Source organism: Macrobrachium rosenbergii, chromosome 10, assembly GCF_040412425.1.
Source record: "Macrobrachium rosenbergii isolate ZJJX-2024 chromosome 10, ASM4041242v1, whole genome shotgun sequence".
Lineage (NCBI taxonomy): Eukaryota > Metazoa > Arthropoda > Malacostraca > Decapoda > Palaemonidae > Macrobrachium > Macrobrachium rosenbergii.
The window spans coordinates 16,844,732-16,860,545 of NC_089750.1; the positions used below are offsets into that span (position 1 = coordinate 16,844,732).

The 15,814-nt window shown below is 33.2% G+C and overlaps 1 protein-coding gene across 1 annotated transcript in view; it reads left to right on the forward strand.

The window, feature by feature from the left end:
- LOC136842514 (putative neural-cadherin 2) overlaps positions 1-15,814 on the forward strand; it is a 147,872-nt gene that overhangs the window by 77,254 nt on the left and 54,804 nt on the right. The window contains exons 2-3 of the mRNA XM_067109921.1: positions 4,795-4,954; positions 15,196-15,315. Coding sequence (XP_066966022.1) covers positions 4,825-4,954; positions 15,196-15,315 — 250 coding nt within the window. The 5' untranslated portion in view covers positions 4,795-4,824. The remainder of the gene's footprint in view (positions 1-4,794; positions 4,955-15,195; positions 15,316-15,814) is intronic.

A 15,814-nucleotide genomic window follows, 5' to 3' on the forward strand; every position in this document is an offset into this window, starting at 1 on the left:
CCATTGGAACGTGATGAATAAGTACAATCTGTTGGTAAAATCGAAAAAGAAAATCTTTAAATACATCTACATTTTTACCAAATAATAATAATGAAAATGCTAATAGATTCGCAATTTCGTGAAAAACAATCTGAGTAATAAAAATCCACAATTATATAGTAAATGTATTACTATGTAAAATAAACCAAAGACTTTCGAACACTTGAACGGTGTTCCTCATCAGTAATAATAATAATAATAATAATAATAATAATAATAATAATAATAATAATAATAATAATAGCACAAAAGGACATAAAATTATTTATTGCCAACCTCACCTTCGTAAGAAAAGCTACCTTTCTTCTACATGTTTTAACTGAGAGTGAATTCCAATATCATATCTTAAAGATTGTTCCCAAATAATGAATTACCTGGAGATGTAATATAATTTTAGTAAACAGCAGCCATATTATGTTTTATAAATAAATGAATATATGTAAATGAATATATGTATATATATATATATATATATATATATATATATATATATATATATATATATATATATATATATATGTGTATATATATATATATATATATATATATATATATATATATATATATATATATATATATATATATATATATATATATATATATATATATATATATATATATATATATATATATATATAAACAGTAATCTTCGCTGGGTATCCAATCAGTAACTATGGGATTAAGAAAGTACTAAAAAACATTGGCATAAAGTAGATTTTATGTTAATTCCTTCACTGAATTAAACAGGAGAAATATAACGTATGGTTTCAACAATTCCATGAAGGGGAAAGTCATATCACTTTATTTACTTACGGATTAAATAATTTCGAAAACACGAGAAAAAAAGAAATGTTATACTAGGAAGAAGGTTTGCAGCTCCTATTTTCCCGTTTTTTATTAGCAGTGTTCGTTGTTCTCTGTGAAATATTCGTCAGGACAAATATTACCTGTCGTCAATTATTTTGGCTCGAAATGTATGTGCAGCTGTTCATGAAGTATGAAAGAGTTAATCTTTAAGATGCGTGTAGTACTTTTTCAGTCGTTGAATAACATAAAAAGCAGACGATCTTAAAAGAACTGATACATGAAAAACTCATTAAATTTACTGTGGAATATTTTGTTCAAGGCAAGAAAAGTTAGTATGACACAGGGAAAATACGAAATACACCGTGAGTAGATTTAAAGTCCCTAACCCAGCAGGGAGAATATATTGTTTGCCATATGTAATATAATATCCACGATTAAGATGTGCAGTGTGCAATACTCACAGAAAAGAAAATTGTTTGTTGATGAAATTCTGACTAAAACAATTGCATGTTTCTTCAACAGATGAATTCAAATTATTTTCACAAAGACTGCTGTGCAATAGAAGTGATAGGGTAACTGAAGGAACTATCATTTGCTACTTCTGTGTGACTGGTTCAAATCTATGGCAACAGTGGAGAAGCGCTGAATTCAGCTGTGTCTGTGTGTGGGTGGTGTCTTGTTCGGGGAGCTTAGACGTCTGCGTTGATTTTCATTTCAACATAGGCGTAGAGGTTTCTATTGAAACGGGCGTTTCCAGTGGACTGAATTCGACGAGGAGATGGTGTTGCTGGATGTAAAGGTCCTTCATTGTCCACAGTCGACACAGTTTGGGGTTGCACCACGAAGTTCCGCTGCCTATTTCGGTGTAGGGCAGTCACGTTTCTCGTCTTTGAAAGACGTGTGGTGGTCATTACCGTCACAGGAGTAAGTACATCCTTTCTCCCGTCATTTGAGTTAGTATACGACCTTAAGTCTCTTCAAAGAGTCTTTGAGGCGTACTGGATTGTTTATGAGTAGCAGGCTTGTCCGACGTTAATTTTTGTAATACATTATGAAGGCGACTTTGTCAACGGATCTAGTGACAGGTATTTTCTCCTTTAGTATTTCTTTCAGGTTACCTCATCATAGTGATGGCTTTGATGCTAGGAGCCACTGTAGTAATGCTTCAGTGGTAGGCTCCTTATTCAGGCCGAGTTGATGTGTTTCCTATTTACCTTTTGTTCAAGATGGTTCTTATCAGTGGCTCGATTTCCAAGTTGGCGAAGCCTTTGCTGACAGCTAGAGGAATGAGAGAAGAACCTTCTGAGGTAAATGACCACAACTATTGGTTTTGGGATGTCCGCTCACTCGCAAAGACCCCGGCTGGTGGGTTTTGTGTTTGCCATCGAGAGGTATCCGATGGGAGTTCTTGGTTCATTTAATGCCATAGAAAGGAAGGGTCTGTCAATGCCCCTCTTGTGGATGAATGTGAGACGCCGTTATCTATCTTTCGATCTATCTACTATATATATATATATATATATATATATATATATATATATATATATATATATATATATATAGATATCTTGATAGATGTGTGATGTGATGTGTGTATAGATATAAATATATGTACATATATATATATATATATATATATATATATATATATATATATATATATACATATGTGTGTATATATATATATATATGTATATGTATGTATATATGTATATATATATATATATATATATATATATATATATATATATATATATGTGTGTGTGTGTGTGTGTGTGTGTGTGTGTGTGTGTGCGTGTCTTTGTATGTGTGTGCGTGAGTCTGTGTTTGACCTTATGACATGACTATTCATTACTGGTTGGTTACATTCTTCATGGAGTATTAACATAAGGAAGGTGACATGAATTTACTAGGAAATTCACTCCTATCATTTGATCAGGAATGTTGATGACTGATTCCAGGAAATCAGAGAGGAAGCTCACTGCCTCAATATTTAGTTTGCACGAAATGATTTATGGAATTACCGGAATTAATCAAATTTAGCAGAACATGGCAAAAATAAGTGCATTACTTATAGCAAATTATTGCAAAGTAGATATTACTTTTGAAAGGTCATTTAAACCAAAAGTGGGATTTTCCATTCAAACATATTTTCATTTCTAAAACGATAAAACAGAGAATTATACGTTGGGTTATACAAACGTATGACTAGAATTGAGATCTGACATTTTGAAGACTATTTTTCCAATTAACTAAACAGCAACAGAAGAAGACCTTTCATTGGCTTGACGTATGCGTCGAGTATAATGGAACCTTAGACAGTAAACGGGATATTTTCATTAGGTTTTTGAAATACTTGCTTTAAGCATCATTCTGCTGCTCAGAATGAGATGTCGTATTCAGTAGGTAGCAGAATTATTTACTAAGTCTCCTATGGACTGGGATTATGTTAATATTTCTGTATCTAGGTTGATTGTGTCACTGTATTTTTCGGAAACCTAAGATAATCATTATATGAATTCACCATCAACTTATGTTTGTGTGGTCAACCTTCAGCTGTTGTCAGTGACGAGTGAATTCCTTGAGTTGTCTCTAACAAAATCTAAAAAAAAAACTACTATGTAAAAAAATTAGAATAGATGTTTACATTACCTGAAACATTAAAGTGTACCAAATTTACAATTATATACATTAAACTTCAGTATATATATATATATATATATATATATATATATATATATATATATATATATATATATATATATATATATATACATATATATATATATATATATATATATATATATATATATATATATATATATATATATATATATATATATATATATATATATATATATATATATATATATATATATATATATATATATATATATAAGATATATATATGTAAATTATATGTATATAAGATTAAGAGAGAGTAAATTATATTTGACATATAATTTATAGTCAGAATCATGTTGACAATCATGGAAATACCTCTTCAACTAATTCTCTTATCATTTAAAGGCTTTGCTCCATTCCACCATAAAGCCATTCTCCTTGTCTTTGTACCCTTTAGTACCTAACATTTCTCTGATCCCTTTCCTGGAATCCTTTTCCATTCTGGCAGGCTCTGAAATACAGGCTCATTTTTAATCCGCTTTGTGCCGATTCCTAATCTCCATCCTCTACCAAGCCTCTTGTCGTTTTTCTTAAATCTCCTTTGGAACTATTAATTAACTCTTTCATCTTCCTTTTGTTGTTGTTTTTCATCTCTTTTCTAATTGTGATAGTGTAAAGTTCTTGTATCAACTATCTTACTTGAATGGTAATGTGTCACATGCGCTAAGAAAATTTGGTGGTAAAAAATGAAGTTTGCATCCAGGTGAAAATTATGGATAAAACATTGCTCACTGTGATTATCATTTCAGATACGTGATAGTCGAGTAGTTTTCCAGATATATTAATTAATTTTTGCTAAAGGAACAAAAACCATTGATAGATTCGTGTTTCCACAAATCCACTAGATTTTTTAAGCTAATTACTATGAAAAGTTAACGTTTAAATGATAACAGTTACCAATACTTATTATTTTATAAAAGGTAGCTTGTTGATTTCAAGGTGTTCAGTTTTGAATAATCATCGAGCTAGACCTTTACATTCATTAATATTTAGTGTCGTCTTTTATTACTTGCCCTAAATAGTCATAAATTATGATAATATTTAGAATAAAAAAAAGCTTGGAAATTATATGCTTTCGTTTTTGAACTTCCCGGATATTAGGTAATAACATAAATATGCGCACGCGCGTATGTGTGTGTGTGTGTTTTATGTGTAAGAGAGAGAGAGAGAGAGAGAGAGAGAGAGAGAGAGAGAGAGAGAGAAACGATGTTTATATATATTATCCTTAACATTCTAACGCAATCCTTATCCATTTCATCCCAGGTTACTCGAGTATCAACCTTTAATTGGTCAATGCCTGACGAGGTTCCTGGCTGTTCAGGTACTACTAGCTGGAAGTGTCTTGGACGCCGTATCCTTGGCCTAATGGCGGTTAATCTCCTAATGCCTCTGCTTATCCCCCTCGGGGAACAGATCACAAACGGTAAGTGGGCTTCAGTTCTTTATATTATGCATCACAGCTGTTTTGTTTACCATATTCTCTCTTTCTCTCTCTCTCTCTCTCTCTCTCTCTCTCTCTCTCTCTCTCTCTCTCTCTCTCTCTCTCTCTGTTCAGGGAGCATTCAAGAGTAGATTAGGTCTATTCAGTATTGAAAATCAACAATAAATCATATATGCATTAGTTATCATTGTAGTTGTCATCAACCTAAAGACATTCCAATAAAATTGTTAATATTTTTTGGCCTGTTTGCGAAGGTGGCCCATCCACTTAAGGAACAGAGCAGAATCAAGTGGTTCAAAGTTTGATGAGGTGCATAATTCCTTGAAATGCAGTCTTTTTCAGTCTTATCGGCAATTCTTGATTTTTTATTATATCCTAATTTACGTCCAAAACACAAGAATTATTATAAGAAAATACCTGGGCTAGAAAACTGAAATATGTTGCCTTTATTACAAAAGAATAGGTTATTAAAATGTAAAATGTTCACAGGTCCTGGAATGCTGGTGAAGAATTACCCCCAGACGTTTTTGATCGTCCATAATCCTGACATCATTCCAGAATGGCGTGCTCTCTAATAACGCAATTCTGATAAGAAATAATTTAAAGGTCGCAATTTTCGTTAGTATAAATGGAGGGAGATTAAGGTAACAGCTGTTTTTTCTTCTGAATCTCAAAATTTCTTGAGAAGTCTTTGTGGAAACATATTACTGTAACTCTGTAAGAAATGGCTGTTTTACACGACAGTTTACTGAATGGCTTCTTTTTTGCCTTGTTATCTTCTTCAGGTGACGATCATCTTCTCATCATAAACACACGCTAATTAGTTCATGAAATTTCATACCTGGCGAACTGTGCAGAACAATCGACTAGCTTTAGTCAGGTCATGTCACATACATTTACTTTTCCTGTATCACTTACCGTGATGCTAATTTGTGGTGTCATAATCACATGCGGGTATGAAATTTTAGAGGCTTGTCGACTGAATTGAGTTTAAGTTATACCTCACTATAATTACGCCGAATATTCATTTATATCGGGAGTACAACTTAAATGTACATGTTTAGAATTTAATGATTACGGTTCAAGTGTTTACTTCAATTAAAAAAAAACATGATCATAGGTAGCTGGATGAAAATATACTTAAAAATGAAACGAGAACATAAAATTAGTGGAACAATTATATAGTTGACAATTACTGGAATTTGGAGGAAATAATGGTGTATTCATAAAAAAAAAACAGTGAATGAACACCCAGTATTTGTTTTCTTTCATATGGCCCATTAAACTGACACCTGTTATTTTTGACATTAAACCAGCACCCTATAAGATATTCATAATTATATTAATAAATTGTGCATTCTCAATAACAGTCTACAAATTCTTTGGTTACAGCGAGACACATTTTAAAAGCCTCGAAAGATTGTCAAAATTTCTGTCACAAATTATTTGTGGTCCGTGAGATTTCGTTCTGAATGATTTTCCTTTTACTGATAAGTAAAATCTAAATCATAGACAAAACGCTTTTGGCAAAGAGCTTCAAGAATTACTTCCTTCGTCTTCCTTTTAGTGCACCTCAGTTCCTGCTCCAACGTTTTTTTTTCTATCTCAGATAACTTTCGCATTCTTTGGTTCACAGACGCTCGGTAAAATGTCTCCAAATAAACAATTCTTATCCATTTACACATTTAACCTCCCGCCTTGCTCAGCACAGGGAAAAGCATTGTGCTTCTGACTTTTCTTTTCACAAAAAAAAGGGAGAAAATAGTTGACATCCTAGCGATAAGATAAAGACCCTTACTCCAGAAATGGAAAGAAGCAATAAAAAATCGAAGCAAGAAGCTGATGAGATACAGGGAGAAGTCAGAAGAGTAAGACCGGAGTGAGGGGAAAATATAAAACCTGGACGTAGGGAAATCCATGGGAAGAAAGGAAGGCAGGGAGAATAAGTATGATAAAGAAGAGAAACGATGCTCGAAAGGATATGTGGAGTAAAAGTATGTACTAGTACGAAAATGTTAAGATAGCTGTTGGGACTCAAACCTAAAAAAGAAAGACCTAAAAAAAAAAAAAAAGGACGGAAAATGGAGAGAAAAGTGGAATGGCTGAACATTGCTCAACGTTGGAAGAACGACCGTAGAAGGAGTCGTGAATATAATAGAGGCTGGCTAGTTGGTTGGTTGGTATAGATTAATCCGGCCTTATTTTAATATGGCCCCTTGCGTAATAGCGGCCCATAAATAATGGTAAAGTGTTGAGGTGAACAAGAAACCTAATGTAGACCTCTGGAATCAGGTTAGCCAACTTAGACAGGGAAAGGCTGAAATTGTGTAATTATCCATAAAGGACAGTAAAACTATTAAATGAAGTGCAATAACATAAATCTTTCTAAAATTATATGAATATCTTATATAATGCACTTTAATTACAGCATAACACGTACAGCTGAGCCGAAAGTTCGAAATAAACCTATACAGTGGCAAAAACAATGGAATAAACTACATTCATTAGTCTCTCTAGGATAGCTTTTTACTTGGTGAAACTATCCCAAGTCCAGGCTCTTCAAATTTAGTGGTATACCACTTATTTTCAAAATATGAAAATTTCCAGTTATCAAACACTGCTTGCAAATGAGGGATATTCCATAACTAACTTAACTAGGCCCGTCTCAGTAACTGAGCTATACAGGAAAGGACATTTCATTCTCTTGTTTAGTTCCGGTTACTATGAAAACGATAGAATAAGCGGGTTCCCTTGTTAAGAGATGAATTATAAGATAATTGATAATTTTTAATAAGTCAAATAAAAATATATGTTTCTTCCAAGCAACCCTAAAAAAGAGGTAAGAAAAGTGACAATAATTACTAACAGTTACAAAACAACAATTCAGTAATTCCTCAGCCACGGCTGTTGACAAAGCTTTTGTATGCCTCGTATAACCGCTAGTGAAGTTGCCTAAAGGGCTTAGTCATCTAGATAACGCAATAAGACTTGTTTAATTAAACTCCAGTACAAACCCAACCAAATGGAGAACTGAGAAGGACATCACCATTATTGAGTCGTCTCGGGGCGGAAGATATATTTCTGCGTTGCGTGAGACAACCCAGATGCCTCTACGAATTAGAATGTTCTTAGGCTTTGCGGTACCTGTCATAGGAATGGTTCCCATTGTTGTCCTGGTTTTGGCAGAGTTTGATTTCATAATGGGGTTATTCGATATTTTGCAGGCCAAGCCACCTTTTGTCTAGTTTTCTCCTCTGTTTTTCTCTAAGTTGTTTGTAAATACAATGCTATAACTAGACATTACAATAACAGTACTGTTATGATTTATTCAAGGAACACTGATGTACGTTTACTTAAGCTAGCACTAATATTGGGTTAAAATGATAAATTTTTTCACTCGCTAAACTACAGATATGCAAGAGAATACAGTTTAAATTAAAATTTCTATTTCGAATTGGATAGAAAGATAAAATCTAGAGTTAGGCTACTAAAATTAATGCGCAGCTTTGATATTGTCGTGATTCTCTCTATGGATGTTAAATAGCGCATACCATAAGTAGGAGACAAATTCCTTTCCTTAACCCTGGAATTGCTTGGAGAGTAGTTTATTCAATAATGATGAGTAAATATCAAACTTTATTTATATTGTGTTTTTACATCAGCTTAATTTTAATAAGAAAACTAATGCGATTGAAATTACTTGTTACGTCTATCAAATTCCCGTATAGGCGATTAGCATCCTTGCAACTTCAGATTGGCAAGGAGTATCATTTCCCAGTGCGTGTACAATTTTTCTTCATTGGTGTAAAATTTTAGGACTTTCTCTTCAGTACAAAGACGTTGATTCACTTATATTCAGGAGATGCTAGACTCTCCGCCTATGCAAATCTTTTCTCATGTATCACAGTAAACAAAATAATTTGTCCAAAATGGTATATATGGCTGTGTATGGGTAACTATTCCCTAGTTTTCTTAACATTTTCACGTAGATTTAATATTACATCTACCTTACTTTTTTTTTCTTTCAAATAACAGATATATTATTCTTCAGAGGCCTGTTTTTTTTTTTTTATCTTTTTCACCATGAAAATGTGAGGCTTTAGTGATTTCATTTCCTATTAGCCATTGTGTCAAAAAATGTCAGTTGTTTTTTTTTTTTTGTTCTTGTTAGTGCGACATACTGCACCCAGGAACTTTTCAGTTTTGATGAACCTACAGAGCAGAATTTTAAATTTCACTGTAAAATGAATAGACGAGTATCTTTTTCGCAAAATGTGAACTCTATTTATAATGGATTTTTGTTAAATAGTTGGTGATGCCATTATCATTTTCGGTGGACCATAGGCACAACCACCATCATTAATACAGCCAAAATGAGAAATGAAAGTGAACATCCCTTGTTCCCTCAATGGCCCTCCTCTCCTCTCTCTCCTCTCTCTCTCTCTCTCTCTCTCTCTCTCTCTCTCTCTCTCTCTCTCTCTCTCTCTCTCTCTCTCTCTCTCAGTTTACAGCAGTTAAAATTCTATTCTGTGAAACATATTAACCTACATACAAAAAAGTCTTTTTTCAAGTTTAAATGTTCTTGTGTTGGTGTGTCTTCCAAAATTTAACTAAAATCATTTCGCTTGAAATTCTGTGTTTTCATCTTATTAATTTATACTGAATATATTTTCACAATCCATCAGTAACACTTGACGTGATATGATATTTGACATTTGTAATAAAAAAAGGAAATCGTGATAGTTTCTTAGCTTGCAAATGTGCTGTAAAACTGACACGATTTATATTCAAGCATGACCATTTCCTATAAGAATATAAAATATTTAATCCTATAACGTTTCTTTCTTCCCAGTTTTGAAAATTGTAAGTTTTCACGTGTTTATGATGAATATTTTTTTTATGAATAACGCATATTTCTTTTTAGTGATGTTGCCCTTTTCCCTCTATAACTTCATTTGTTATGTTAACAAAAGCTATTCCAAGTAACTCATAATAAATCTTACAATATCAATGATTGATATATTATCAGCAAATTGTTCTAAATGAATAGTTATTGGTGCCTGCAAAAATTCGAAAGTGTGTAATTTATCAATCTCCACTTGGCTTATGGAAATAAAATCAGTAAGACTACATTTCTTCTGGCCTAGATCCGAACAAGAATGTAAACAATTACTGCAAGAAATCTGTAAAAAAAAAAAATTTCAGTCACATGCTATGTAATTACATTTTCTGTTTAAAGAGGAAGATAAAGATATGAAACATTTAGGGGCTGAAGATATAGTAGAATGATTGATGAAGCATAACACACCACGCACACACACACACATGCGCACGCACGCAGAGAGAGAGAGAGAGAGAGAGAGAGAGAGAGAGAGAGAGAGAGAGAGAGAGAGAGAGAGAGAGAGAGAGATTTTATTTTCCAAACATTGCTTTACATGTTTACCTTTTTAACTTGCTAGCATATCGGATAATAAGAGTCAAAATAAACATAAAATGCAATAATCTTCCAATAAAATTCACAAGCAAATCATTCGGTATCATGTTACAGGAAAAAAAAACTAGCAATATATTTTTTATATTCTTAATTTCTCTTCATTATCGTTTTCCGACTAATCACTAGAATTTCAATGAATATTTCATATGATTAACCATATTTTTTCAAATAAGATGGGGTTATTCTGAAAAAATTTGATGTAAAGTTGTTAACTCCATGTATAATCCTCTTATGAAAACAAACACCTTTGTATAAGAATGAAAAACTAACATTTTTGGAAATGTAAGATACTAAATGCATACAGCGTTTCATCTTATTACTGAGGATTAGGGAAAAATTAATGACGAGATTGATAATAACAAATAAAAAGAGACACTCTTTTTTATCTGACGCTTGCAAAATGCTAAATATAAATGAAGAGATATAAAAACTTTTTATTGATTTCATTCGATTTAGAACGTTTATTTTAGATGATTCATGTGAAAAAAGTATAAGAACGTTAGGGAATCATAAATGTGAACAAACAAAAATGCTAAACGTTTAGCATTTTATCAAGGCTGAAAGTACACTAAATTTTAAAATTTTTTAACTGAAAATCCATTGGAGTCACCCTCTTCACCAAAAGAATGGTATTATGCTTACGTTTCTTAATATGTACACACACAAAGAAAGCAATCAAAAAACAACCTACTCCGCCAATGCCTTATGAACACATATCTCCTTTTACATTAAGAGCTTATTGTCTGGAGATATTTTGTTGATGCATTTATTGATGAACAAATAGACACCACATTCATGAATTGCTGAGATCAATTCCATTATGAAATTGTTAACCATTTAAACAAAAACCATGATTTCATGAATCTTAGAATAATCACCAATACTGAAAAGACTTCCCCCTCACGTTAATCGTCTGCAGGAGACTGTATAATGGCCAGGAATAGTAATTTTAGCATTTGGTTCTTTATATAAATTGCTAACCCAAACGCATAAACCCATATTAGCTTAAAAAATTGCTTACTAGAACTAGAATGATTCATGTAGGAATTAAACTAAACGTAAAAGGTGAGATGATTTAAGAATAAAAAAAAAGTAAATAGTTATCTAGGGCAACACCATGGTACCTATGTCTAAATAAACCGTTTTTCTTCTTTTGTTCACTAGTATCCTGTTATATTCGTAAAATATTTTATGAATTATAGTGACGTTGGCGTGCAATAGACTATAAAATAATAATAAAAATTCTCAATAGCTGCATAAGAACTTCAAAAAGAAACATTGGTTTGAATCACCTATTAAGAAAGTAATGCGGTCGTCAACTCATAGATATTGCCATGCAATTCCAGTCAATGGAAAACTGAAATTGGCTCTGGCAGAAACTTTGGCCTTTATCCGTTGAACGTAAAACACGACGTAATAGTCGAATATTATTAACACTCATCTACTTATTTATAAACTGACTACATAATTGTTCCTTGGACTCCTTCATTACCTCTTTATTTTTAGTTTTCTGTAAAAGAAAACTATTATGCCGGCTTTGTCTGTCCGTCAGCACTTAATTCTTTCTGCACTTTTTTCTGTCCGCACTTTTTCTGCCCGCCCTCAGATCTTAAAAACCATTGATGCTAAAGGGCTGCAAATTGGTATGTTGATCACCCACCCGCCAATCATCAAACATACCAAATTGCAGCCCTCTAGCCTCAGTAGTTATTTATTTTAAGGTTAAAGTTGGCCATAAACGTGCTTCTGGCAACGACATAGGACAGGCCACCACCGAGCCGCGGTTAAAGTTTCATGGGCCGCGGCTCATACAGCATTATACCGAGATCACCGAAAGATAGATCTATTTTCGGTGCCCTTGGTTATACGCTGTAACGGCTGTACAGAAAACTCGATTGCGCCAGAGAAACTTCGGCGGATTTTTTACTTGTTTTTGTTATTGTTCATTTTTGTTGAAGCATGTAGCAACTCATGTGATGATGACTAATGACTCTGTCATCATGACAGTTCCGAATATTTTTGCCAACACGCCAGTTGATTATCACTATGGCAAATGTTATTGGTGTCATAGCAGATCACTGATTATCACATTATCTCTTGTAATCATTGCTCGTCTGTTCCTACAACCGAAACTGCTTTCATCAAGGCAACTTTGAGATTTGTATCTATCAAAAGACGATGGCATAAGTTTTCGAGTAATCTATTGTCATTATGAGATTAGTTTCCACATCAGAACCTTCTGCTTATTCTTTTCAATTAGATATAAACAAGCAAAAAATACGGCGAAGTTTCTTCGGTTCAATCGAGTTTTCTGTACATCCGCTAGAGCGTATAATCAGGGCCACCGATAATAGATCTATCTTTCGATGGTCTCGGTATAATGGTGTACGAGCCGCGACTCATGAAACTTTAACCACGGCCCGGTGGTGGCCTATCCTATGTCGTTACCAGAAGCACGGCTATGGCTAACTTTAACCTTAAATGAAATAAAAACTACTGAGGCTAGAGGGCTGCAATTTGGCATCTTTAATGATTGGAGGATGGATGATCGACATGCCAATTTGCAGCCCTCTAGCCTCAGTAGTTAAGGTCTGAGGGGGACAAAAAAAGTGCGAACGGACAAACAAAACCATCTCAAGAGACTTCTTTTACATAAAACTAAAAGGGATATAAATCAAATTACATAGCTTTTTGTCAACATCAACGTCACCCTTCCAAACGTGTTACCAATGTAAGTGATCTCGTCAGAGCTATCTACTCTCATCACTAAAATAACTTACACTGACAACGTTTTCTTGAAAACATGTCTACCTCTGTCTATTAGTACAGACCTAAAGTCATTGGTTTTTCAGGTTTATCTGAAAAAAGAAAAGTCCGGGTATTTGGGATGAATAAAGCCAAGATGAGGAGAAAGAAAATTATTTTGTTTGCATACTGCGTAAAGTGACATGCGAGCATGTTTGTTTGTTCGAAATTTCAAACGCTATTACTTTTTTTTTTTTTTTTTACTATGTGCGCGAGTCTATGCTCCTTCGTTTTCCTTTTTTTATTCCTCTTTCTTGTTTAACCTCCACATTATGTGCATTACTTGATCATTGCATTCACGGCAGTAAAATAACCAGGGAACCTTTATACACATATAATTTTTAAAGATCCTAATGCATACGGCATTTTGTAACGATGTAATACGGCTATGGTAAAAAAATAAAGCAAAATAGTTGGTCCCTCTCAATAGAAACTATCTCCAGCGCAACGATGTCATTCAAAGATAGAAGCTATTGCTCATCTTTAGCAAAACAACATTTTACCAAACTAAATGATTGAATGATTATGGCGTTTTCTTAGAAGAAAAAAAACTGAAAACGAGTTTAGAGAATTTTTATAACACAGAGAGAAAAATAACGATGCAGAAACTCCCGTCTTCTTCTTTGTAATCTGTTTGGATGCCTTCGCAGAACTGCATAAAAGCCCGAGGAAGGCTCAAAGCACGGAAATACCGTCAGAGACAAACATTTTCCTTTCTTTCGTGTTTTTCTTCTTTTTATCTACGTTCTGTTACTTTTGTTATTATTGCAACAGTAGCTTTTCTTATCATTTTTGTCATTATATTGAAATTCATCATTATTATCGTTATCGTTATGATTAAAGGTAAAAGTAGTAAGGATATCAGAATCATTATTATTCATTTTGAGCATATATTTCCTTCATAACTTCGTTAGATCTCTATGAAAGAGTTGACTTCATCATAAAATATTCTTATCATGCTTGCGATGCATGAGTGAAGACATTAATTTGTTTTTTGAGAATAGCTTGGAAATCACTGGGCCACGGATCAAAGATTTAAACTGCCTCTATTTAAACAAATTGGAATGAAAAGAGAGAGAGAGAGAGAGAGAGAGAGAGAGAGAGAGAGAGAGAGAGAGAGAGAGAGAGAGAGAGAGAGAGAGTTAAATCTAGGATTTTTTTTAGACTTCATAAATGCTTTTGCGTATTGTTTTCCATAAGAGGCAGTATAGCCTTGAAACGAAACTTATTTGGATGATAAAAAAACCGCATTATCCTATCTATGCATTCCTGAATTTTGTCGTTCAATAAAATATATGAATAATAAGGCATACTTGACCTAAAACTATTCTCACCTCAGAAGATAAGCTAAATAGAAGAAGTACTCGAATTTATTCTAAGTCACATTTAAATATACCTCCAGTGTCATATGTGGATCATGATATATATAATGAGTAATATATACAATGAGCACCCACATGACCTTTTAAAAATCTTGTTCTCGCTGAACCCAATGGGAACGCCTACCGTTACAAGCCCAAAGTACAACTGGCAAATAAAGGCACTCTCTTAGGTGCTGGCAATCTTTATCTTGCTAACGTGTGTGGGGTTTGGCCCGCCTTAAAGAGAGCTTCTCCTTATCTTACCCCTTGGATGCAAATCTCGTTACGATAAGTCTATCCAAGAAAGTATAAAGAGATCGAGAAGTAAAGAGGTCTTACCGCGTATATATGTATATATATATATATATATATATATATATATATATATATATATATATATATATATATATATATATATATATATATATATATATATATATATATATATGTGTATGTATGTATGTATGTATGTATGTATGTATGTATGTATGTATGAGTGTGCTTGTATAATGACTTGGATGTTTTTATTCCACTACTTGGATGCATTTAATTTCTCTTTCCAGTAACACACCTAAGTAACGTGGGAAACCTGGCCTTCCAGCAGCCATGGATGGAGGTTTTCGTCAAAGAAAACACAGCACCTGCCCTTTTACTTACTCTCCATGCCTCAACTAATTCTAGCAGTAAGTATAATCTTATCTGTTACCTTTTAAAATATCTCTCTATTTTCAATACGTTTGAGTTGCCACCTTGGAGTTTCTGTTCTGGCATTTACTTTGTTTTCTCGTTGCTTTATGTCTATATATATTACGTTATTAATCTTTGTTCTATAATTTTATGAAATACTTTACTTATGCAAATTCTAATAAGCGTCAGCAGCAAGGTTTTTACCTCATACTTTCCCCTCATAAGTTCAGAGGGAAACGTCTTTTTTCATGTCTACATAGTGCTTTATGTGTGGTTTCCTCACTTTAAAGACTGCCTGCGTTCAAGACTTTTCTGACACGAAGCCAAATTCAAAAGGATTGAACGAACAGTTTTTATGCCTCTCCTTTCGTAGTTTCCCATATGTTTTCATAGCATGCTCGTAGAGTAAAGTCAGTGTTTTAAAATTTCTTATAAGTATTCCTTGTCCAATTTGTTTTGGCTTTACTATAGTAGTACTTAGAACCTAAATGCCAT